Source organism: Chiloscyllium plagiosum, unplaced genomic scaffold, assembly GCF_037043375.1.
Source record: "Chiloscyllium plagiosum isolate Xiang-an unplaced genomic scaffold, Cpla_swu_hap1 HiC_scaffold_3, whole genome shotgun sequence".
Taxonomy (NCBI): domain Eukaryota; kingdom Metazoa; phylum Chordata; class Chondrichthyes; order Orectolobiformes; family Hemiscylliidae; genus Chiloscyllium; species Chiloscyllium plagiosum.
The window spans coordinates 35,484,731-35,511,824 of record NW_028270141.1 but is presented as its reverse complement, the minus strand read 5'-3'; the positions used below and the strand labels follow the sequence as shown (position 1 = coordinate 35,511,824).

General features: G+C 39.6%; 1 protein-coding gene across 3 annotated transcripts in view; it reads left to right on the top strand.

Annotated features, from left to right (window-relative positions):
- LOC122542185 (serine/threonine-protein kinase ICK-like) overlaps positions 1–27,094 on the top strand; it is a 79,698-nt gene that overhangs the window by 34,854 nt on the left and 17,750 nt on the right. For 2 of the 3 annotated variants that reach the window (XM_087978384.1, XM_087978387.1), the window contains 7 exons: positions 458–590; positions 4,088–4,259; positions 7,763–7,930; positions 19,094–19,408; positions 24,129–24,325; positions 24,407–24,555; positions 25,872–26,006. In XM_087978384.1, coding sequence (XP_087834510.1) covers positions 458–590; positions 4,088–4,259; positions 7,763–7,930; positions 19,094–19,408; positions 24,129–24,325; positions 24,407–24,555; positions 25,872–26,006 — 1,269 coding nt within the window. The remainder of the gene's footprint in view (positions 1–457; positions 591–4,087; positions 4,260–7,762; positions 7,931–19,093; positions 19,409–24,128; positions 24,326–24,406; positions 24,556–25,871; positions 26,007–27,094) is intronic. The other variant, XM_043679648.2, reaches the window with a different exon arrangement.

Genomic DNA, 27,094 nt, shown 5'->3' with positions numbered 1-27,094 from the left:
AGCCCAGTTTGTTAGATCTGATTTTGGAGGGAAAGAAATTATGTTTCACCTCATTGGTTTTCCCACTCTTTATCTTTGAGCCATTTGTTTATGTAACTGTGACAGCTGAAATTGCATGTTGCTTTTCCTAACCTGCACGTATACATGGGGAAGGGGAGTGTTAGAGAATGAGGGGGCAGCAGGGCGAGTGAAGGTGGGGTACAGCTTTGGGGCAAAGAGTGAGGGGGGGATGACAAAGGGAAATGACAAAGGGGGTGATGCGGCAGGTGGAAGAGGGTTGAATGAGAAAAAAGTTCATGGGTGAGTGGAATTGAGGGAAGAGAGGAGTCTTGGGGGGGTTGTCAGATGACCATTTATAGGATGGCAGTTACATAAAAACAAGTCTGGTTTGGGGGAGAAAATATTGTGTTGCTACAGGTAACTATTTTATCTATCTTGTTTGTGCATTTTATTCCAGGATTTTTTCATCGTGACATGAAACCGGAAAACCTCCTTTGTATGGGACCAGAACTGATAAAAATAGCTGATTTTGGTCTAGCTCGTGAAATTCGATCTCGTCCACCATACACTGATTATGTGTCTACAAGATGGTAAGGATGTCTCTTCTACTAAAAAAACACTTAGCAATTGTAAATCTGTACTACAAATAATGCCAAGTGGCTCTAAGATATGTCAAGGACAGCTGTGAAATTCTGCATGGATAGCAAATAAAAATAAAACTGTATTTCACAGTTGGTTGTGGCATTTTGTTTTTTCAGCTTGTTTTTAATGTCACTTTGTGGTCTTGGATGTCATATTAATTTGTAATTCTAAAGAGAGCTGATTGAAGCACAGATAATAAGACAATAAGTGCTGACATGTCAGGATTTTGCTTTCTTCAACTGTAATGTAGTTGTTGCGCACAAGTTAGTTTGTTAATCCTCACAACCTCTCCAAGAAACAGGAGTTGGTTTGCATACCAAGAATTGCCTGCTTGTTCCATCATGCCGAGAGAGAGTGGTGAATGGGTGGTTACTTTTTCAGCCAAGGTGCATGACGTCCCAGGACAATTCATGACAAATACTTTAAACTGTACGTTATACAGGGCTCCTTCTTAAAATTTTCAGGTGTAACAAAATTTGGCAGTGCTATGATTTGAAGTAATACTGACAAATGAATATGCATATACAATTGAAGGCACAGGGAGGTTGTGGAGAAGAGGGGCCTTCAGATTCTTGGGAATGTTTTAAGATCTTTTCTGGGAGGATCGGTTGACAGGTGATCAGCAGTCTGACCAGGGTAGTTTAGACATAGTAAGGCCCTGCTGCAGCAAATGAACAGATTCTCTCAGACCTGTAAGGAGTTTGTTTAGCTGCCAACATCAGAAAGGCCAATGTTATGTCAGAATGCTGCTATACCACCATCTTTTAACATTGACAGTATGACACAGGACGTTGTTAGCTTCACATAACTCGGCTGCACCATCACCAATCTGTCCACTTGATGCTGAAATCAGCACATGCATTTAGCTTGTTATTGCTTCACAAAATCTGACAGAATACTAAACTAAGAGTTTACCAAGCCTGTGTCCTCAGTATGCTCCTGTAAAGTGGTAAGAAGTAGGCAGCATATGCTAGACTAGAGAAAAAGACGAATAGCTTTCACTTTTGCTATCTCTATTGTATCTTTGACATCCCTTAATAAGGAGCAGTCACCAATTCCAAGTCCTAGACTATGCCAATTCTGATATTATATGCTCATTACTAAATGATTGCTATCTGCACTAGCTTGGCCATGTTCATGGTTAATGATATTGTTAAGGAGATATGTTGTGTGGGAAAGATGTTATTATCTAGAATATTAAATTTTAAAATCCAGCTGGACACCTATATTTTGAATGTTTTAGAAAGAGCCCTCGCCACAACAGCAACAATGTTGCATTTGCAAAGAACCAACTGCTTTAATAGGGATAGGAGCTTTCAAGCACTCTGCAACGTTTTAGAGGGGCCACATGACCCTGTTTTTGGGTTTTTAAGTAAACATAGCTGTAGACATGCAAACTGCCATGAGAAACACCCTTTGTCCTCCTTTCTGGGTGACCTGCCTCCTGAGCATACAAACCTCCACTACAAGAGCAAACAAAATACAAAGATAATAGATTCTGAGAGCAGAGGGAGATATCACTGATCACCTTAACCTTTGGAGGATGACTGATTTGAAGAGCAGGATTTTGGGTGAGCAGAAGCAAAAAGCTCAGCTGGTCAGGATAAGGGCATAAAGAAAAGAGATCAAGAAATCGTGCACCTTCACAGCCACTGAGGCAAATATAGCACAGACTTAGATGCTGGATTCAAATCCAAGCTGCACTTATGATGCTTAATGCAGGATTGACCACCCAAGGTGCAAACCACTATCTTGTGAGACTGTTACCAGAAAATGGTCTCTCATACTTGATGTCAGAGTATTCGGGAACAAGCTAATGCCTAAGTCTACAGGATATGTATGTGAAAGTGTGATAAATGAGATTAGTGAACTGTGCAGACACCAGTGTAGTAATATGTGATTTGGCAATATTGGAGATGTGGCTTTTTAAAAAAGGGCAGGATTGGGTGTTAAATATTCTCATTGCAAGGTGCCCATTGTGTTCTGATTTGTGTACAAATTGACTTACGAACAGACTCCAGAACACAATCCATTCACAACTTGGACTGCCTGGTGAGGATAAGCAACAGTTAGTTAAACTTCACTGGTGGGAAAATGATAGTTTAGGACCCAATTAACAGTCACTTAGACAAATCTGGTTTAGTTAAGGTGAAGTGGCAACATGGAAGTGAAATCTGTAGAGTGAGGGGTGACAGTGAGCAGTAGTGAATGATTTTGTTTTGGTCTAGGGAATGATGCAGGGGTCTGCTTTTTGTTGATTTTATTTCAATTACCTTGATTTTGTGTATGGGACATGATTTCAAGAAAACTGGGAAAAAAATATAGTGACTGGTGAATGAGATAGTCATAGGTTGGCAGTATGAATGGACAATAAGGAGATGAAATTTAATTCTGTGTGGAGTTTGCGTGGTTCCCCCCATATCTGTGTAGATTTCCCCTGGGTGCCCTGTTTTCCTCTCATAGTCCAAAGATGTGCACATTTGGTGGATTGGCCATGCTAAATTGCTTTGTAGTGTCCGGGGATTTGCACGCTCGGTGGATTAAACATGTTAAATGTGGGGTTAAAGGGATAGGTTGAGAGTTCTGGGTCTAGATGGGAAACTCTTGGGATGTTTGGTGCAGACTTGATAGGCCAAATGGACTCTTTCTTCACTGAGGATTGTATTATTCTAGAACCTTGAAGTGATTCCTGGTCTTTCCTACTGAACTGAAAGGCAATATAAAATTCAAAGTACAGGTCTGTGGAGTGCAATAACAGAGGAACCTGTGGGTATATCTGTGCAAACTATTGGGGTTGAAAGAATCAATAATGCACATGGAAAATAAGGACAGCACAACAGCAGCTGTGTTATTGTATACCTGGTTGGACCTCATCTGGATTATTCTGGATCAGTGGTGCTGGAAGAGCACAGCAATTCAGGCAGCATCCGAAGACAGGCAAAATCGACGTTTCGGGCAAAAGCCCTTCATCAGGAATAAAGCCTGTCTTCGGATGCTGCCTGAATTGCTGTGCTCTTCCAGCACCACTGATCCAGAATCTGGTTTCCAGCATCTGCAGTCATTGTTTTTACCTCATCTGGATTATTGTCCATTTCTGGACACCCTACTTTGGGAAGTAAATTTAAATAGTAATTTTAAGCATGCTTGGAACTTTTCTACTTGCAGTCTGGAATTGTTGTGTTTCTATTGCACATTCTCATCTGTTGGATTCTAAATGATTCTCTAAAACTAATTCCAAAGGATTTTGTCATGAAGATCAGAAAAGTGTATGAGTAGTGGCCTTGTATTTACCAGCAGGTGGAGTAAGTGCTTTTCAAAAGGAGCCAAAATGTCCAATGAATTAAATTTTAATTTGGGAAGGAACAAATCATAGTAATCACATAGTATTTCCTTATTAGGTTATGTCCTCTATGACTTGTCTAATTGTTTTGTTTTTTGTTTAAAGGTACAGAGCACCTGAAGTCCTTCTGCGCTCAACAAATTATAGTTCTCCTATTGATGTATGGGCTGTTGGTTGTATTATGGCAGAACTCTACACATTAAGACCTCTCTTTCCTGGCTCCAGTGAAATAGATGAGATTTTCAAAATTTGCCAAGTTTTAGGAACCCCTAAAAAGGTGTGAAACATTAACAAAGTGCTTGCATTTACTTTAATTGCAAAGTTACAATGTAGATAAATTTAGGATATATGGTTGGCATGGACAGTTGGACCGAAGTGTCTGATTCCATGCTGTACAACTCTGTGACTGTATGTTGATGCCCACAGCATATGTCGTCAATATTTCTCTTCAATCTGATTCTTTACATAATAAAGTAATAGTGTTTGATTGATGTCAAACTTGAATGTTACTGGGGATAAGGAAACCCTTGGAGATGTGTGTAGTTCTGTAAAAAAGTTTTGCTGGTTCACACTTTTGAGACTTTTTTTAACTTGGTTTCAATATGTTTAAATTGTGTGCAGTAAAGGAAAAGGAAACAGCTAGCATGTATTTATTGTGACTAGCTTTTTTTTTAAATGTATTATGTGTTGTACTGCAGCAACCATTCTCTTATGGTTGCAAGGATAGCTAAATTTGCATGCTATTTAACCCTTCACTTCAAGTTTACGTCCTCTCGCCCATTTCCAGTGTCAAGGCTTCTTGACTTTTCACCTGAATCTGACTACCTGGAGGCAGTTCAATGCCCCATGGGGCAGGACAGTGGCTCAGTAGTTAGTAGTGCTGTTTGACAGCGCCAGGGTCCTGGGTTCAATTCCACCCTTGGCGACTGTCTGTGGAGTTTGCATATTCTGCGTGGGTTTCCTCCCCGTGTCTGCATGAGATTTCTCAGAGTGCCCTGGTTTCCTCCCATATTCCAAAGATGCATGGGTAAGGTGGACTGGCTGTGCTAAATTGCCCATAGTATACAGAGATATGCAGGGTTACAGAGAGTTGGGGTGGGAATGTTGGGTGGATCCATGTGGGATGCTCTTCAGAGTCAGTGTGACTCTATGAGCCATATAGCCTGCATCTACACCATAGAGTTTCTATGATTTTCAATGGTGACAGCCACTTATTGACTAAATGCAGGGCTTTTGTCCTTTCTTTCTCAGGTCTATTCAATAGGCTACGGCCTGTATTACGTCTCCAGTTGTTCCATTTGTTTATTTATCTTTAATATGATGTTTGTTTTCATATCTATCCATAGCTTCCCCCATCTTGCTTTTTTAACTGCTGTTACATACTCTCAGGTCTTCTCTTATTTGTTTGCTGCTTTTAAAAAGAGTAAATGTTGCAATATTTGGGTCTGGCAGCATTTGTTTTAAGGGAAACTTATAATATTTCAGGTTGATGGCTTTTCAGCTGAACTGGAATAAGTTCTGAATTAAGTGAAAGTTAGAAGTGCAATAATTTGTGTCAGTCAAGGGAAGTGCGAGAGTAAAAGGCAATGTCTCTGGATGGAAGGCCGGAGGATTAAATGATGAAAAAATATGAAAGCAACAAAAAAAAACTCCAGTGAAACTTTAAAAAAAAAAGTGGCAGAAACTTACGATCTGCAAGTTCAACACAGTCTGGAAGGCTTTAAAATACCTATTCAAATAGGTATGCAGTTCTGTACCTTGTCCATTGGAATGCTGCAGTGATCAATGTCAATATGGAATCAAAGCGGCAAATTGCAATTTTAAGCATCCAGAAACTTGGGATCAATTTGTGGACTGAATCCGTGTTCTGCAAAGTGGTTTCACATCTGGGTTTGGTCTCCAATGTCGAGAAGTATCATGAACAGTGAATACAGGATATTAACTTGAGGGGCTAGGTTTATATCAGTTGGAGTTTAGAGTAAGAGTGAATAGATTGAAAAATACAATATCCTCATGCATCTCAATAAGGTATCTGTATAAAGAACGTTTCCTCTTCTGGCAGAATCTGGAACGAGGGTTATTTTTAAAAAATCAGCAGTCACCAATTTTGTAATGGATAGCATGAATTTTTTTCACTCTGAGGGTCATGAATCTTTAGAACTCTGCTTTTATCACCTTTCATGAAGAGAGTTCTTGAATATGTTTAGGGCAGAAGTAAGTAGCTCATTGTTCAGCAAGGGGATGAAAGGTTATTGGGGATAGGCAGGAATGTAGATCTGAAGTTACAATTTGATTGACCATGATCATCATGAATGGTGAAGCATGCTCAAGGAGATGAATGATCCATTCATGCTCCTGATTTGTTTGTTCATATGTATGAATTGCATATCAATTGCATTTTCATCAGCAGGCAGTGCCTGAGGCCTTTTTGACATGGACCGACTGTCTGTGTGGAGTTTGTACACTCTCCCTGTGTCTGCATGGGTTTCCTCCGGGTGCTCTGGTTTCCTCCTATAATCCAAAGATGCGCAGGTTAGGTGGATTGGCCATGTTAAATTGCCCATAGTGTTCAAGGATGTGTAGGTTAGGTGCATTAGTTAGGGGTAAATGTAGGATAATAGGGTAGGGGGGGAAACGGGTTGTGTGGGTTGCTCTTCGGATGATCGGTGTGGACTCGTTGGGTTGAAGGGCCTGTTTCCACATTGTAGGGATTTCTGAGATTCTGGGACAGTGAAGTGTTAAAAAGGCAGGTGTTGCATCATAGTCTGTCTCCTTTTGTTTCATTCTTTGCTTTATTTTGGGTTTCTTCTTTCATTTTTGTTCATCATCATTCATATCTTCTCTAAGCATATCTTGTTGCTTCTCTGCTTTGCTCATAGTAGCTTAATTTGATTTACACAATTAACTTTTGTCATTTAGTCTCATCTACCCTCCTCACTATCCTGGATCTCCCCTAATCTTTTTCCCACTCTCCTTCACTAATAGTGCATTCTTTCATGGGATTTTAGCATCATTGGCTAGGCTGCTTTTGTTGCCCATCCTATTTACCCTTGAGAAGATAGTGGTGAGCCACTTTGTTGATCTACAGAAACCCAGGTGGTATAGGAACGGTGCAGGGCTGTTTTAAAAAGTGAATTCTAGTATTTTGATCCAGAAACTATGAATTACAATATGGTTCAAAGGCTACTGGTGTGTCAATTAGGATTTTGCAAGTGATGTTCTCACATATCTGTCCTTCTAGTTGGTAAGTGTTTAGAGTTTGGAAGGGGCTGATAAGGAACCTTGTCGAGTTCCTGCTGAGCACATTGCTGCCACTGTGTTAGTGGTTCAGGAACTCTGTTTAAAGTGAGGATGGAATTCCACTCAAGTGGATTGCTTTGTCCTGGATTGTGATGATTTTCTTGAATGATGTTGAAGCTGCTGAGAACTGTTTACATCTCTAATTTTTTCCAAATCTGATTAAAGGTTATCAACCTTGAATATTAACTCTCTCACTTGTTGAGCCGAATGCAGGTTTTATTTCCAATGGTTTCTATTTTGATTTTAAAATTCATAATTACCTGAAATTATTTCAGATACGCTATTTTGCTTTTATGTTGGTTTACTGCTTGTTCTTTGGACCCACTATTCCCATCAGTCTTTCAGCCACTATTGAGTTTGGAAATTGTAATATGGGATATAAGAAAAATTTAATTTGTGTTGTTCACGTAACATTTTGCTCTTACAATGTGAATTACCCTGCTTTTACTTCATCGGATAATTTTATATTTGTCATCTTAGAATAATTGGTCAGAAGGCTATCAGCTTGCAGCAGCCATGAACTTCCGTTGGCCTCAGTGTGTCCCCAATAACCTCAAGACTTTGATTCCCAATGCAAGTAGTGAAGCTATTCAACTCATGAGAGATATGCTTCAATGGGACCCAAAAAAGCGACCAACTCCAAGCCAGGTGAGTTTTTAATCAACTAAAGAAAGTACAGTTGATCAGTTTTTAAGTACTCAGTACTAATGCTTGTATAAAGTTGTTTGACTTGTCGTTACCTTGAGGGAATGGTAAAAAGTTGAACCTTGCAAAACTGAAGGAGCTCTTTCAGTTCATTTCACTAGGTTTATCAAACATCATCGAATTTGTCCAGCTCATGTTGAAATGATAGGAGTACATTTTCATTTCTTTTGTCTGCATGTGAAACTTGTATTTTGATAAAGTGATGGAATTAAATCTATCTAGTTCTGCATGTAATTCTTGCATTTTCTTTAGTAATTGGTTAATTTACTTCAGTGTGGAGTCGCCATGTGTTTTCTTAGAAGATTGAAACGGTCGATACTGCTTGGAAAATTAGATTAGATAGGAAGAAGAGCAAAAAACACGAGTCTGCAATCACACAAATCATACTGCAGAGGGTGCCATAAGACATTGGAGCAGAAGAAAGCCACTCAAGAACTGCTGTGCTCTTCCAGCACCACTAATTCAGAATCATGAAACATTAGTATGGACATTTTTAAAAACAATTTGTGGGGGATCCAAGATGGTGGTGACCCAGCAAATCTGAGTCTATAGTGCTCCTCCCAAGACTTGGGCAAAGTGGGCCACCCACCCCCACCACACTCACCAAATCATTTAAAATAGCTGTTTAATTTATTTAATTGCTTAGTGTTAAATTTAAACAATCTAATCTTTAGTAAAAATGACGAAAGGGAAGGGAGCCCGCAGTTCTCAGCAAGCAGGAACCCCTCCCCAACCCTCTCCAGCTGCAGCAGAGGCATCTGCAGCCGCCCCGGGAGACTTACCTACGGTGGCGAGCCTTGTGGAAATCACCTCTAAACTGGATGCGAAGATCGACGCTTTTATTGACGAATCCCGAAGTCGATGGGACTCACTCTCGGCCGCGCTGCAAAAGCACGACTGAGACATTAAGGAAATCGAGCGTCGAGTCGGAGGGGCGGAACTAAAGGCCACGACTTCCGAAACTACAGCACAATTGGCCGTGGATCAGGTCCGGACTCTCGAACAGCGAGTCCGGACCTTAGAGAATTACATTGATGACCTCAATAATCGAGGTCGTCGAAAAAATATTCGTTTGCTGGGCCTTCCCAAATGGGAAAAGGCAGGCCAGCTTACAGCGTTTCTCGATCAGTGGCTGCCACAGCTTTTAAATCTGGACGCTGGATCAGGCCAGGTAAGGGTAGAATGGGCCTACCGGGTCGCAATACACGGGCCCGGCTCGAACCAGTGTCCCCGCCCGGTCCTGTTCCGGCTGCAGAGCTATAGGGAGAGGCAGATACTCCGAGAAGCCTCTAGAAATCTTGGAAAAGATTCCCAAGCCTTGATCTATAAAGGATCCAATATCATGTTATTTCAGGACTTTTCCCCAGCTCTGGTCCGAAAGAGGAAGGCATTCGATGAGGCGAAGAAGTGTTGAAGGGACTTAAATATTCAGTACTCCTTACGCTACCCAGCGATGCTATGCTTTAACCATGAAGGATCCGTGTACAACTTCGGATCGCCAGAAAAGGCTAAGGAATTTTTGGACTCTCTTAGATAAATTGAAAGAGATAATGGATGTTGGTTTGCCTTTCCCCCACCCCGGTTTATATCCCCCCCCCCCCCCCCCCCCTTTTTTCTTTTTTCTTACCTTACTGTTTAATATTATCTTGGGGGTTGGGGAAAGGGATTTATTTACCTGTTCTCTATTTAATGATTTTCTCCCCCCCGTTGGGGTTGTTTTTTTTTATTATTCTATGTATGTATGTGTGTGTAATATATATATATGCCGGGGGCTTTAGTTAATGTTGGTGGGGGGATATGCCGGGGGGTTTAGTTAATGTTGGTGGGGGGAGGTAGTTACCTTATTCTATTTTACCTCTGTCTCTTGGAGCGGGGTTGTTTTCCCTTGTTATTTTGTATTATTATATTTAATTATTATTTGTTGAGATTGTAATTTTATAGTTATATATGTTTATACATGGTATTAACATTACCATATATATCCAGGTGTTGGTGTGGGTGGGGGAGGGGTGGGGGTAGGGTGCTCACTGTTAACTCTAGCTTTGTATTATATCTGAATTCTCCTCATCCTATTAAGGAGCGCCTGGGTCAAGGGTGGGGCATTGGTTGGGAGAGGATACAATGGACCTTTGGAAAGGAAGTGACACCCCCTGGGAACAAGGGGGAAAATCTCCATTTAAATACGTTTTATATTTTTTTTATTATTTAGAAATAGTTTTTTATTATACTGTTGTGAGTGTATTAGAGAGCCTTTATTTTTGTAAATTTTATATACTCTATGCTCGGGATGTTCTGGATAGGGTTTCCCCTCCCAAGGGGTCTCGGATTTGCCCGTATGATTATGGTTGATCAGTCGGTTAAGTGGTGCACCTGGAATGTCAAGGGGAGTAATTTGCCAGTCAAAAGGAAGAAAATATTATCAAATCTTAAGAAAGAAAGAGTTGATATAGCTCTCCTACAGGAGACCCACCTGTTAGATAAAGAACACCTGAAATTACGACAGGGTGGATTTGATCAGGCCTTTTTTTCTTCTTTTAGCTCAAAAAGTAGGGGAGTTGTTATTCTTGTTCGGAAGAATTTCCCTTTCAAAATCCTAAATCAGATAAAAGACGAATCTGGACGATATATTCTGATTAAAGCCCTCATAAATGGAGAGGAATATGGGATTTTAAATTTGTACTGGCCCCCCCCCCCCCCCCCCGGCACACCCCTTTATAACAGAAGCCTTCTCAAAATTGATGGCTCTTGGTGCCCGTCATACAATTAAAATCTCCCCCTATAATTGTATTATGGATCCGGAAATAGATAGGATGCCCAAGAGTACTGCAGGAGTATCTCCCAGATCTAGACAATTGGTGGATCTGAACAAAGAATTAGGATTAATAGATGTATGGAGATGTCTTCATCCACAGGGCAGAGATTTTTCTTTTTACTCCAATCCACATAAATGTCATACCAGAATTGATATGTTTTTTGCCCCCTTGATTTTTTAAAATTCCATATCATCCTGTAAAATAGGTAGTATAGCAATTTCCGACCACGCTGCTGTATATGGAAACTAAGGCGAGGAACAATGGGACATCCCCTCGGCATTGGCGTATGGACCCCTTCCTAATGAAATATAGTAAACTTGTAAAGTACTTCTCTCAAGAATTTAAAACTTCTTTAGAAATTAATTTAGGTACGGCTAGCAACCCATCAATGATGTGGGAGACCATCAAAGCTTACGCGCGAGGTTTGATCATCTCCTACTCGGTATCCTTGCTAATTGTAAATTTTAAAATCCTTTCTAAAAGGTTAGCATTGAGACTAGAAAGGGTACTGCCACATATCATAAAGGAGGATCAGACGGGGTTTATTAAGGGCTGTAGGTCAACCAATAATATTAGAAGGGTTTTGAATATGATTCAAGCCTGCCATTAGGGAAAGATACCAGGAGTAGTAGAAAAGGCATTTGATAGGGTTGAATGGTCCTATTTGTTTTACATATTGGAAAGGTTTGGCGTTGGAAAGGTGTTTACCAAATGGGTCTCAACATTGTATGGTGATCCCAAAGCAGTTGTGGTTACCAATGGATTAGGCTCGGATAGCTTCAGTGTGGGTAGGGGCTGCCGTCAGGGATGTCCTCTCTCGCCATTGTTATTTACGCTAATAATTGAACCACTAGCAGAAGCTATACGGGCTGATCCTAATATAACAGCCCCGAGGATTGGTACAGGTAAACATAAAATTACCCTTTATGCAAATAATGTTCTTCTATTCCTCAGTAATCCTCTGATATCCGTACCTCGCTTAATCCAAGTATTTAATACATTTAGTGCATTCTCAGGCTATAAAATTAATTTCTCAAAATCAGAGGCTATGCCAATGGGTGGCCTTGCTATGATACCCCACTTAGTGTTCGGATCCCATTTTCCCTTTCGTTGGTCCCTGGAGGGTTTCTTCTATTTAGGCATTTTTATTACCCCAGTATTTGGTCAGTTATACAAGACTAACTTTGTGCATTTACTGGAAAGAATAAGGCAGGACCTCCAGTGATGGGGAGACCTTCCAATTTCTTGGCTGGGTAGAATAGCACTAATTAAGATGAATGTCCTGTCCTGTCTCCTATATCCTATGAGAATGCTTCCAGTGATGCTGCCGAGGCTGGCACTACGTAAATTATATGGCCGGTTGGGTTCCTTTATCTTGAATCATAGACGGCCCCTCATTAAGCTGAAGAAGCTCCAGCTTCCACAGGCAAGGGGAGGATTGGACTTCCCAGATTTTCGGAAATATCAGTTAAGTTCCCTATTAAGTTACATAGCTGATTGGGTCTTGTCTGATCCACAATCAGTCTGGCTGGACATCGAGGCTTCTCAAGTAAAATACCCACTTATTAACCTTTTATTTTCAGACAAGAGGAAAATCATTACGGATCACTGTAAAAACCCTATAATACTAAACACAATTAAAGCTTGGAATATAATGCGGCAAACTGAGGGCAACTCACATAAAACATCCCCCTATGCGCCGATAATGGGAGCATGGGGATTCCAACCGGGGTTTACAGATGCCACTTTTAAACTCTGGAGATCCAGGGGTATCTCATGTCTAGGGGACCTATTTAAGGATGGGATCCTGATATCTTTTGAACAGCTGTGTCAGAAATTCGGAGTACCTAATGGAGACCTCTATCGATACTTCCAAATTCGAGACTATATACAGAAGAAGACTACGTTATTAGATAGTCTTTATAAATCCAATAGAGAATGTAGTGTCCTACGACCAGTGGGGGTATCTTCCGTCAGTACTATTTATCATTTACTACATGATGAAGTATCGGGAGATATGGATAATCTGCTTAAAACATGGAATCAGGAATTGGGACTAGAAATCTCTATAGAAACGTGGAATGACATTTGAGAAAACGCCAGAAGAATCACCATCTGTAACAGAACTCAGGCTATCCAGCTGAAGATACTTCATAGGGCCCATGTAGCACTGGATAGATTGGCAAAATTTAAGGTAGGAGCATCTCCAATGTGTCCCAAATGTAAAGTAGAGGTGGGCACTCTTGTACATTGCTTATGGACCTGTCATAAGATCCGTAGATACTGGACTAAAGTCGCAAGTACCCTGACAGAAATTTTAGGAACGGAAATTAAAGTGGACTCTGTATCTCTCCTTTTGGGCTTTTCGAACTTTCCCTCTCTGGATATGCACGGGAAGAGACTATTTTCTATTATCTCTTTCTGTGCAAGGAAAAATATTTTGGTAAACTGGGTGGCTGAGGGCCCCCTGGACTTTCAAATTGGCCCAGATTAATTATGGAATGTATTCCCCTTGACTTCCTTACAAATATGGTGCACCGAAAGACCGAATTATTTTCTAAAATATGGCTGCCCTTCTTGAATTATATGAATACAGATATTTCGGCTATCCTAACAAGGGCTTTTATTTAATTGAGATTACGAACCTGGCTGGTCCGGGTCCCCTTGGGAGAGGAATCCCGCACGAATACGGGTTTTGTTATATTTGATGTTAACACATTCCGAGCAATTATGTCACTATCCAATTTCTATGTTATCCGTTGTTTTTTTGTTTTTTTTTCTCTCTTTCTCTTATTTGAATAATGTAAGAGACTTAAATATACACTCTGGTTAGTTGTAGGTTAGATTAGTACTTAGTTGAGTTTTTTTTCTTTCTCGGTATTTTTCTTTTGTTAAATTTTGGCTATTATATATTTAAGATTTAATTGTATATCAATGTTTGTACTTGAGAGTTTTGTTTATTTTTGTAAACGTGTAAAAATGTTAAATTTCTAATAAAAATATCTATTAAAAAGAACAATTTATTGGGGTTCATTTCTTGAGACATAGCACTGAAATGCAGAGAAATTATGTTAAATTTGTTACAATCCCTGATTACATCATACTTGTGAACTGTGCATTGTTTTAGCCTTCATGTTCATAACATGGAAGCATTGAAAACAGAAGGGTTCAGGGATAATTACAGAACTGGGGGATTGCGCAAATCACAAAAGGCTGAAATAGGCTCTTACTCAAATAAAGATGGTTGATGGATCCAGTGACTGTTTTGAAAACTAAATGGTAAAGGCATGAGATCAAGACTCTCGTAGTTTTACTGTTAGGATTAGATTAGGTTGGGAGGAGATCTGTGGAGTAAAACATCACACGTACCGATTCACTCGAATGCCCTGTTTCTGTGCTGTACGTTGTGTAACTCAGTGCTTCATCACAGGTAGAAAAAGAAATGTTGACACCTGCCATTAGATTTTTCTCCATAAACTATGTAAGAATAATAGGGTGGTTATGGTAGGGGACTTTAACTTTCCAAACATAGACTGAAACTGCCATAGTATTATGGGTTTAGATGGAGAGGAATTTGTTAAATGTGTGCCAGACAATTTTCTGATTCAGTATGTGGATGTACCTACTAGAGAAGGTGCAAAACTTGACCTACTCTTGGGAAATAAGGCAGGGCAGGTGAGTGAGGTGTCAGTCGGGGAGCACTTTGGGGCCAGCAACCATAATTCAATTAGATTTACAATAATGATGAAAAAGGACAGATCAGATCTAAAAGTTTGAAGTTCTAAGTTGGAGAAAGGCCAATTTTGACAGTATTAGGCAAGAACTTTCAAAAGCTGATTGGAGGCAGATGTTCGCAGGTAAAGGGACGGCTGGAAAATGGGAAGCCTTCAGAAATGAGATAACAAGAATCCAGAGAAAGTATATTCCTGTTCGGATGAAAGGAAAAGCTGGTAGGTATAGGAAATACTGGATGACTAAAGAAATTGAGGGTTTGGTTAAGAAAAAGAAGGAAACATATGTAAGGTATAGACAGGATAGATCGAGTGAATCCTTAGAAGATATAAAGGCAGTAGGAGTATACTTAAGAGGGAAATCAGGAGGGCAAAAAGGGGACATGAGATAGCTTTAGCAAATCAGGTTAAGGAGAATCTAAAGGGTTTTTACAACTATATAAGGACTAAAGGGTAACTAGGGAGAGAATAGGGCACCTCAAAAATCAGGAAGACAGCCTTTGTGTGGAACCGCAGAAAATGGGGGAGATACTAAACGAGTATTTTGCATCAGTATTTACTGTGGAAAAGGATATGGAAGATATAGACTGTAGGGAAATAGATGGTGACATCTTGAAAAATGTCCATATTACAGAGGAGGAAGTGCTGGATGCCTTGAAATGCATAAAGGAGGATAAATCCCCAGGACCTGATCAGATGTACCCTAGATCTCTGTGGGAAGCTAGAGAAGTGATTGGGTCCCTTGCTGAGATATTTGTATCATCAATAGCGACGGTGAAGTGCCGGAAGACTGGAGGTTGGCAAACGTGCCACTGTTTAAGAAGGGTGGTAAGGACAACCCAGGGAACTATGGACCGGTGAGCCTGACATCGGTGGTGGGCTAGTTGTTGGAGGAAATCCTGAGGGATAGGATGTACATGTATTTGTAAAGGCAAGGACTGATTAGAGATAGTCAACATGTTTCACAAACTGGATTGAGTTTTTTGAAGAAGTAACAAAGAGAATTGATGAGGGCAGAGCAGTAGATGTGATCTATATGGATTTTAGTAAGGCGTTCGACAAGGTTCCCCATGGGAGACTGATTAGCAAGGTTAGATCTCATGGGATACAGGGAGAATTAGCCATTTGGATACAGAACTGGCTCAAAAGTAGAAGACAGAGGGTGGTGGTGGAGGGTTGTTTTTCAGACTGGAGGCCTGTGACCAGTGGAGTGCCACTAGGAGAGGTGATGGGTTCTCTACTTTTTGTCATTTACACAAATGATTTGGATGCGAGCATAAGAGGTACAGTTAGTAAGTTTGCAGATAACACCAAAATTGGAGGTGTCGTGGATAGTGAAGGGGGTTACCTCAGATTACAACAGGATCTTGACCAGATGAGCCAGTGGGCTGAGAAGTGGTAGATGGAGTTTAATTCAGATAAATGCGAGGTGCTGCATTTTGGGAAAGCAAATTTTAGCTGGACTTATACACTTAATGGTAAGGTCCGAGGGAGTGTTGCTGAACAAAGAGACCTTGGAGTGCAAGTTCATAGCTCCTTGAAAGTGGAGTCGCAGGCAGATAGGATAGTGAAGAAGGTGTTTGGTATACTTTCCTTTATTGGTCAGAATATTGAGTACAGGAGTTGGGAGGTCATGTTGCGGCTGTACAGGACATTGTTGGCCACTGTTGGAATATTGCATGCAATTCTGGTCTCCTTCCTATCGGAAAGATGTTGTGAAATTTGAAAGGGTTCCGAAAAGATTTACAAGGATGTTGCCAGGGTTTGGAGGATTTGAACTATCAGAAGAAGCTGAACAGGCTGGGACTGTTTTTCCTGGAGCGTCGGAGGCTGAGGGGTGACCTTATAGAGATTTACAAAATTATGAGGGGCATGGATAGGGCAAATAGGCGAAGTCTTTTCTCTGGGGTTGGGGAGTCCAGAACTAGAGGGCATAGGTTTAGGGTGAAAGGGGAAAGATATAAAAGAGAACTAAGGGGCAACTTTTTCACCCAGAGGGTGGTATGTGTATGGAATGAGTTGTCAGAGGAAGTGGTGGAGGCTGGAACAATTGCAACATTTAAGAGGCATTTGGATGGGTATATGGATAGGAAGGGTTTGGAGGGATATGGGCCGGATGCTGGCAGGTGTGTCTAGATTGGGTTGGGATATCTGGTCGGCATTGACGGGTTGGACTGAAGGGTCTGTTTCCATGCTGTCCATCTCTGACTCTATGCAGTTTAATCCTTATGTGTCCTTCTTGCTCCCTTAGTCTTCAATATTAACTTTCAATAAATCTCCCGCAATTATAAATAACTTATCAATTCTGCTTAGCAGCAGTTTGTGGCAGAGAATGCTTTCTGGTCAACTTTAATAAACTTGTGATCTTTGTTATCCTGATGCTGGATCAGTTTAGACAGTCCTTTGCCCTTGACTTTAAATCCCTTTATGTTCAAATCAAAGACTTCAAATTAGAATTGTCCTTAAGTTTTTCCACCATATAATTTGACCTTCTCGAGTCTTTCTCTCTCTAAAATTGGGAGTTTGTAACGTTTCTAACATTCTCATGAATCTAAGCCTCCTTTGTTTTTCTGTTTATAACTTTCCGAAAACACATACAAAACTATCCACTTAACTTGACCTGCTCAATTGAGGCCTTTTTCATGCTCAGTATCACATTTTTGATTTTGTATTTTACAACTTTAAGTACAATAACTGTCTTTTATATCGCGTCTTCTCCTTGTACTGCCACCATTAACATCGATTTGCACAAAGTTTGAATTCTATTTACGTTTAATTTGCTTTTCTCCTCCTTTCCGAAAATGGTCTCCCAGTGGCATAGTGGTTAGCACTGCTGCCTGTGACCTGGGTTTGATTCCAGCCTTGGGGACTGTGCAAACTCCACACAAACATTCTCCCCATGTCTGTGTGGGTTTTCTCCCACATTCCAGGGATGTGCAGTTGAATGAATTAACCATGGCAAAAACCCTATTTGAGGTTACGGGGCTAGGGTCTGGTGGTGGGTCAGTGCGGACTCAATTGGCTGAATGGCTTCATGCAACACTGTAAGGATTCTTTGAATCTATGAAAATGTATTCACACTCAGATTTTGAAGTTTTGCATTTTCTCCTGAATTTTCCACAGGAAAGCGCTCAGGGATCATGTTTTCAAAAGCAAAATGAAAGATTGGGTCTGTAATTCGGTTTTATTAGCTTTCTCCAATAGTAGTTAATACTTTGCCTTTTTGTCCTCGTATCCTCTACTCTGCACTGCATAGAATTGACAACATACATCCATTACAAGTTCAAGCTGCTCAATCCAGTTTGAAATTGGTATTTTCCATTTAATTGTCGATCCAAAGGAATTCTGTGTTATATGCCATTTTTTGAAGATTAATAAATGTAACCTGTTATGCAAGCATACTTGTCACCAATCGAATTGCTATATGTGTTTCAGATTAAAAATTCAATGTTTTCAGTTGTGATGTAGACAGAGATTGTGTATATTTTAATATTTGTAAGTTTGGATTTTTAAATTTGAATTAGTGACATTTTTTCTGTGTTGAAAGGATCAATGATTAACTTGTCAAGGAGTTAGTTTGGAATTAATGGGAGTATATTTCTGATGTTTCAGCATTTTTAAAAGGCATATTGTGTATCTGTTCATTTGTTTTGTCTGTTCTATTTTAACTTCATTTTCATTGCTTTATAAGTATTAGTTTTATTGTTGAAACCAAATCGGCAACATTGGGTGTTTATGTTTCAGTGAGAGATCACCTTGTTAAACTAAAACAAAACAAAAAATGATCTATCAAACCAGAATCTAACTTGGCCAGTTATAGCATGAGTTAGAATTGTGACATCATTGTGTGGTTTAATATTAATGAACCTGTATGTGGAGTTGATATTTCTTTTGACTGCTGTGTTTTCGAACGTTATTGGTATTGATTGCTGATTTTCTGTGTAGCTTTTGAAAGTGCTAGAGTAAATGGCAATTCATTTGATACATTTTCCTACATTTAAGCTTGAGTTTACCTATAAAGCTTTATAGCAACCAAGAGTAGCTATTCATGTAGCTGAAGTCTTTGCTATTGTTCAAATTTTGTATGTACGCCCTTTTTTAGTAGCAGGTTCTCTCATTTGATTGCAGAATAGTTTTTGCTACATTGTTTAGTTATTTTGAAATAAGACAGTTTAATTTTTTTAATTCCGTATGAGTGGTGTTGTAGGAACTTGGCTGATGTGACTTCTGTTCTCATGTATTGATCATAACTCTGTAGATTGGGACATGGTGAGATTGAAAAGGATGTCCCTTTCTTAGCAAACTTAGAAACTGGCCATCCATTGAACTACTCAGATCAAAGCACCATCACAGCTAAATCCTTCCAGATGAGATGAAGCAGTTCCAAATGAGTATAAATTGAGAAGCATCACTGAATGTGACAATTTGCTTGCATCATCTAACTATCTATATTAAAGATTTAATAATCTACCTTTCTGGTTTTGGTATATTGCATAATTTACCGATTGAGTCATCATTGGTAAGCATTCATAATGACCTTGTCCACTCCTTTGCATTTGTAGGCACTACGTTATCCCTATTTCCATGTTGGTCAAGCTTTGGGAACTCCTCAGCAAGTACAAGAATATGGAAGGCAGCAAAGAGAAACACAGTACAAACATTCAGTTAATCAGTTGAAGCCTGTGCCTCCACCTCAGCCCCCACCTCAGCATCATCCTCACCCGCCTTCAAGGCCACTTCAACAAATTACGTCCTCTCAGCATCAATTATGTGCGAGGCAAACAGATCCAGCACCTGTTTCACTTGAAAGAGAAAACCAAGGTGAACAAGAGAAACCCCATCAAAATCTTCCTTCAATAAATACCAGAATATCTCAGGTTGGATTTTATGCATTTAATTTAAAAAAAATTTTGTTGTGGTGAATTTGCCATTATCTGTTTAGTGCTAGAGATGTATCTGATCATTTTTTTATCATAGTTTTACACAATACAAATAGCGATCATAGCATAAATGGACCTATGACCCAAAGTATGCTATATTCTGGAGTAAAGTTTTTGAACTGCACTCTTTTTGTAAATCTGTTCTTGGTTTGTGGGCTCGCTCCTGAAGATTTTTGGTGTTTAGGAATTTTACACAATTCTAATGTCAACATTAAGTTGAAAATATGATATTTCAAAATTAAATATGTATGATTAGACCAATTACAATTAAAATGAAATCAGATTTTCAAGTTTTATTTACAATCCGTCTTTTACGGGAATTAAAAGGGATAATGTTTGATTATTTCTTTATCACATTTTTTAAAGTGCAAGTTCAAAGTGCAAGCCTTGTTAGGTTGCTGTGATGGCATCGTACTCCATTTTAAGCACCACAAGCATTTTTGTGATGGATTATTTGAACTAAGGTGCATTTGTTATATGCGATATTATAGCATAACTTAAAAGATTAAAATTGAATCAGTAAATATTCTTTGAAATACAGCACCATTTGAGAGACGTGCAATGTCCACTTTTCAAGAGAAGGTTGTTAATCTGAGGACTTTTTATTTTAATTGAAATTGCAAACATTGCAGTCCTAATCACAGTTTCATATTTGTCTACTTGCTATGATGCATTTTATTCTTTATACTATGTTAGATGCAATCAGTGACATCATTGTGCTCAAGTTGTTAACTACTTTTTCACTTGCTGTCATCATTGAATCCCTGTATGAATGTTTATACGTATGCTGTAAGCACTCAGTGTTAATTGTCTGCTATATCTCTTGATGCTCCCTTGTGCCAGTTGACAGGTAATCTGTCAGCCAGTTTTGGATGAGATGCCATAACTATAGTCTTTAACTTCACAATTTTCTTAGCTTTTTTAACTGATTCAGTTCTTTTCTGCTCAGTGTCTCTGGTTGAACTAGACTGTTAACAATCTTGAGATTCTGTCCAGCTGTGATTTGACCATCTGGCCCATGTCTTCTATCATTAAGACTTCTTGCTTCCATATCCATCACATTTCCTACCTCCAAGCCTTCCTTAAGGCTATTTTCTTATGAAACTTTATCTCAAAATTCAACTATTGAATGCTGTTCTTCAGTTTAAAATCACATACTTGTGTGCATTTCTTAGCTACTCATCCCTAACTTTCTCTGTTTTTCCAACTCTGTTCTCTTGTTCATTCCCTGTTCACATAACAGCTGTACAATTGGTGATATAAGGGACCATGCTTTGAATTTGCTTTCCTATACATTTTGAGAGGGCTAATAAGGCAAATGAATGGTAGGACCATTGGAAGCACAGACGATCAATGGGACCTTGATGTGCATGCCCATAGATCCTGCATTGATAAGATAGTTAAAAAGGCATATGAGGTACTTGCCTTTATTAGTCAAGGCCTTGCATACACGAGCAAGAAGGTTATGATGGAAGTTGTATAACATTTGTTAGGCCACAGATTGAGTGCAGTGTGAAGTGTTGGTTGCTATGCTATAAGAAAGATGTGCTTGCACTAGAGAGGGTGCAGAAGAGATTTACCAGGATATTGCCTTAGCTGGAGCAATTCTGCTATAAGGAGAATCAAAATAGGCTGAGATTGTTTTCCTTGGAGCTTTGAAGGCTGAGGGATGATCTGATTGAGGTATACTAAGTTGTGAGTGGAAAAGATAGTATATACAAGGGAGAAATCTGCTCTCTTTAATAGAGGGGTCAGTAACCAGAAATCTCACCCAAAAGGAAAGAAACAGGAGGTTTTAAGGGAAATTGAGGAAAAGGTTTTTTTTTATCCAAAATGTTGTGGGTATCTGGAACTCGCTTCATAAAAAGGGGGTGGGGGGGGAAGAGGCTCGAAACTTTGTCATCCAAATTATTTATTTTAATGAGAATATAGGGGGTATGGTTAGTCAGTTTGTGGATGACACCAAAATTGGTGTAGTGGACAGTGAAGAAGGTTATCTAAGATTGCAAAGCGATCTTGATCAATTGCAACAATGGGCTGAGGAGTGGCAGATGGAGTTTAATTTGGATAAATGCAAGGTATTGCATTTTGGTGAAACAAACAAGGGCAATACTTATACAATTCATGGTAGAGCCATGTTGTGGTATTGTAGAACAGAGAGATTCAGGAGTTCAAATACATTATTATTTGAAATTTGTGACACAGTAGTTTATAAAGCGTTTAGCACGTTTACCTTCATTGCTCAGACCTTTGAGAATAGAAGTTAGGATATCATGTTGAGGTTGTACTGCACATTGGTGAGGCCTCTTCAATGTGTGCAGTCTGGTCACCCTGTCGTAGGAAGGTTTTTATTAAATTGGAGAGGGTCAGAAATGAATTACCAGGATGTTGCCGTAAATGGAGTGTTTGAGTCATAAAGATAGGCTGGGACATTTTTCACTGGAGCATAGGAGGTTGAGGATTGACTTTCTAGAATTTTATAAAATCATGAGGGGCATAGATAAGGTGAATAACAAAGGTCTTTTCCCAAAGATTGGAGAGTTCAAAAACCAGGGACCTTTTTTTATGATGAGAGGAGAAAGATTTAAAAAGAACAAGGGGGAAAACGTTTTTTCATGCACAAGGTGGTTTGTGTGTGGAATGAACTGCCAGAAGAAGTGGTGGATACAAGTGCAGTTATAACGTTTAAAAGATCTTTGTAAAGGAAAGATTTGGAGGGATTTGGGCCAAACACAGGCAAGTGGAACTAGTTTAGTTTGGGAACATAGTTGGCATTGACGAGATGGACAGCAAGTTCTGTTTCCATGCTGTATAACTGTATGACTGTATTTAAAACCTCTTTGGTCAAACGCCTGAGATGACCATGTACAAATCTGGGCCAAGTGTTGGAAAATAGGGTTAGAATAGTTGAATGTTTGATGACTGACAAGGACACGAAGGATGTCTTCCCATGGTGTACAAACTCTATGCCTCCTGTCCTGGCTTTCAATCCCTTGTTCTCTGTCTTCATCTATGTTTCATCATACAATGTTAAAAATCACACGACACCAGGTTATAGTCCAACAGGTTTAATTGGAAGCACACTAGCTTTCGGAGCGACGCTCCTTCATCAGGTGATAGTGGAGGGCTCAATCCTAACGCAGAATTTATAGCAAAAATTTACAGTGTGATGTAACTGAAATTATACATTGAAAAATTGATTGTCTGTTAAGCCTTTCATCTGTTAGAATACAGTGATAGTTTCACTTCTTTCATGTGTAAATCACAATACCTTTTATTTAAAAAGTTGCATTCTCAGGTTAGCTGTTCACAATGGTGATAGCTCGACAATATGTTGAAGGTGTTGGCCCTCTGTGTTCGCTGTCTATGCCATGATGTTTAGATTGATTCTAATCTAAAAAGTGAGATAACAGAGTTTTACATAAATTCATGCAGTTTTTGAGCTCCGAGTTCTACATGAATGCATACAGAATTTGAGCAAAGTACAATGTAACCCTGCAAGTACAAATTCACCCCACAAAATATATGTGTGCATGTGGGTCTTTGTCTGTCTGTCTGTGCGTGTGTGTTCGTGTGTGTGTGTCTGTCTGGGGTGGGGGTTGTGAGTGTGAGAAAGTGTATGTGTATGTGTGTAGTGAGTGCAGAGTGTCTTAAGTCTGTGAGGGAGTGCATGTCTGAGTGTGGGAGTGTGTGTATCTGTAAGGGTGTGTGTGGGTGTTTGTGTGCGCGTCTGTGTGTATGCGTGTCCATGTGTATGTGTGTATAGGAGTGCCTCTGTGTGTATGTGTAGGAGTATCTGTGTGTGTGTATAGTGCAATGGTGATCACCTGTAATGTGACATGAACCCAAGGTCCCGGTTGAGGCCCTCCCCGAGGGTACCGAACTTAGCTATCAGCCTCTGCTTGGCCACTTTTCTCTGCTGCCTGTCCCGAAGTCCACCTTGGAGGATGGTCACCCGAAGGACCGAGGCTGAATGTCCTGGACCACTGAAGTGTTCCCCAACTGGGAGGGAACCCTCCTGTCTGTTGATTGTTGTGCAGTGCCCATTCATCCGTTGTCGTAGCCTTTGCTCGGTTTCCCCAATGTACCATGCCTCCGGGTATCCTTGCCTGCAACGTATAAGATAGACAACATTGGCTGAGTAACATGAGTACCTGCCATGAACAAGGTGGGAGGTGTCCCCACGCGTAATGGTGGTATCTATGTCCATGCTCTGACACGTCTTGCAGCGTCTACTGTGACAGGGTTGTATGGAGTTGCCCTGAGAGCCGGGCAGCTCCAAATCATCATACAATGTTATGGATGTAAGTTTGCTTGTTTGCTCGTTCATTTTCAAATGAACCTTCCAGCTCGGCGAGCAAACTTACACCCAGAACCTCAATCTGACCTACAAATCTACTCAGAACTCGCTAATACAATGTTATTTTGTTTGACCATATCTCTGAAGATTCTTGGGCTATGTTACAATGTTAGTAGTTCTATATCATCAGTTGTTTTTCAAGATTTCCAGTGAAAAATGTTGTTTGTTACAATTTAACTTTGAACATTTGTTTTAATACCTGATGAACAGAGAACCTTTTGCCCTCGATGTTGTGCTGACCTGTGAAACTAATCTAAAGCCCATCTAACATACACTATTTTTCTTCTATTATTGCAGAAAGTGAACAAGACAGAGGAAAGTATATGCAGCAGCAGCAGCAGCACACAGCCAAAAGGCAGTGCTCGACGATGGAATAATGTAATTTTGAAAGATTTCAACAACTGGAGTGATTCAGGGGATTTAGCATCTAGCTCTCCGACTAAAAATGCACATTTAAATGATAAAAAACGACCAAGTCAGGAATCACAGTTTAAGTAAGAAGGCCATTATTATAATTAAGTGTCATTTTCAAATTTTTCTTAATTTTTAAATAATTTGATATGCATCCGTTACAGAATGGGAAACCTTTTAGATTTCTCTTCAAGTGGTAAATCAAACAGCAGCAATATGCCTACAGCCATTATAATGCCTCTTCCAGATACAAGTGCATCTAGAGCTTCTTCAGCCAAGTATCACTATCTGAAACAATCCCGGTATCTACCAGGTTCGTAACAAAAAAAGTTGTTTAAATTAAGCAAAGAGTATTTCGTTAGTAGGGCTAAAGAGTAGTATGAGCTTCAAGCAGGTTTAAGTTGCATATGTTTATGTAAATAGCAATTGCAATATTAACAACTAGTAGAGTGAGTAATCTATTTATATCACATTATCCATACCACCTCTCTTGTTTCAATTTGCTATTAATCTTCTAATTCACAATTATCATGCTCTCCTTTTGATTTTCATCAAATCTTTTGGGCTTAAACCCTATGTTTTGCATCATGTAGTTGCTATTTTCTGATTTATCTTTCCAGTATTCCTTTTAATTTCACTGCACCTTTGAGAGAGTGAATGCTGTTCTGAACTGAGAGCTTATAAGCACCTGTATATATGAGTAGATGGCAGTCCCAGAGTGTACTGTAAAATTGAAAAAATGTAACATTTGGCTGTGAAATGAAACTTGAGTTTTGGTTGCTGTTTTGACAGCAATTCGAACTAAACCGATCAGTTTAAGTTCTATCCCAGGATACCAAAACTCAAGCGAGTTTGAATCTATTGTTTTGCCAACATCGAACCAATGAGACAATCTGATGTTGGGGTTATAAAATGCAGACATTTTGAAAATTGGAAGGAGAGCAACTGCCATCGAAACACAAAATCCTGGAGATCTAACATCTTGCTCTCCAAGAAATTAGGAAACATTCTCTATCAAAGGTACATTTTCGTATGAAACATAGCCACAGTAAAAAGCAAGAAGACAACCCATAGGACTCGTCAGTTGGAAGATGACAACAGCGGCTGTATAGTTTTGAAATTAAGTTAATGCAATTTTAATAAGTGTCTTATTGGCACAGCATTTTGTTATAGAGTTGGAGGCAGGTAATAAGCACTTAAGAGGAATAGGGGCCTAAAATTGTGATTAGTTGTTGTTTAATGTTCACTTTTCGAGTTAAAAAATAAATTGATATTTTTTTCTTAGAAAGTGGAATTTGTGAATTCTCTGTGTCACTCATATTTTAACAGATTACAAGGTGAGGTGAGCTTTTCTGGGTGTTTGGTTTAATTAACAGAGGGGCTCACTGCTGTGTCATAACAATCAACTGAAAACATTTTTCTCTAGGGAACAATAAAGTTATTGTTGAGTAGGAGAAATAGAGATTGGACAAAATAAAACTTCAGTTAAAATTACAGTAACTGGATAAGCTGAAGGCATTTAAAATAATCTTAATTTTAAAATTTAAAAAAGTATTTTTTGTCTTTCATTTTTACATTATAATTTTAATAATAATAATAATTTTAATAATAGTGGTCTTTCTGATCCGGTAGGAATAAATGCCAAGAGCACCCCACTTGCCAATGCAGGTAAAGATTTCAACGCACGCAGTCCCTGGGCCAATTCTAATCTTTCCAGTAAACCTTCAGGGGTGGTTGGAGGAACTCTTCCCATCAGCAATGCAGGTACCGAAGTTACATTATGTTCGCTCCTATGTATTATTTTTCAGGGAAATTGTTATTGATTCAAAGCTCCAGTAATTTCAAAATACAGTTGCCTACAATATACAATGCACAATATTCATATTACTGTTAGTAAGTACACGTTCTAAAGTTGCATGCATCTGAAGATCCCTAGAAATTTTGGGCTGTTTTATTAAAACCTTTTGTGATACTCGCTCACTTTTGGCAGCATTTTGGCTTGGTGATGGGAGGATATATGTCTTGCTTGTAATATCTTAACAAAATGTCAGTTGTGATTCACTTTTATATTGGCGCCATTTAATTTTTCCAGAAGCTGAAACTGAAGTAAGCATGTTTCTCAATTTTTCTCTGTATAAACTAACATTCCATTCAGCAAGGTCCCTCTTGGTAGACTCATCCAGAAGATTAAAATGAATGGGGTCCATGGTGATTTGGCCGCTTGGATTCGGAGTTGGCATGCCCATAGAAGGCAGAGGGTAATGGTGGAAGGGTCTTTTGCTGGCTGGAGGTTCGTGACTTCTGGTGGGATCTGTACTGCGACTTCTGTTTGTGATTATATGTAAATAACTTGGATGAAAATGTAGATGGATGGGTTAGTAAGTTTGCAGGTAATACAAAGATCAGTGGAGTTGAACAGCATAGATGTACAGAGGGATCTTGGGGTTCAAGTCCATAGTTCACTGAAAGTGACCACGCAAGTACATTGTGTGGTAAAGAAGGTATATGGCATGCTTGCCTTTATTGGTTAGGGGATTGACTGCAAGAGTCAGGATATCGTTTTGTGGCTTTATAAGACTTTGGTGAGGCCACGTGTAGAGTGCTATGTTCACTTCTGGTTGACACATTACAGGAAGGATTTGGAGAGGGTACAGAATAGATTTACAAGGATGGTGCCTGGATTACAGGGTATGAGTTCTAAGGAGAGGCTAGAAAAACTCAGGTGGTTTTCTCAGGAGTGGCGGAGACTGAGGGGATACAGGATAACATCCATAAAATTATGAGATGTATAGGTAGGCTTGATGGTCAGAATCCTGTTTTCCTTTTTCCCCAGAGTTGAAATGTCTCACCCG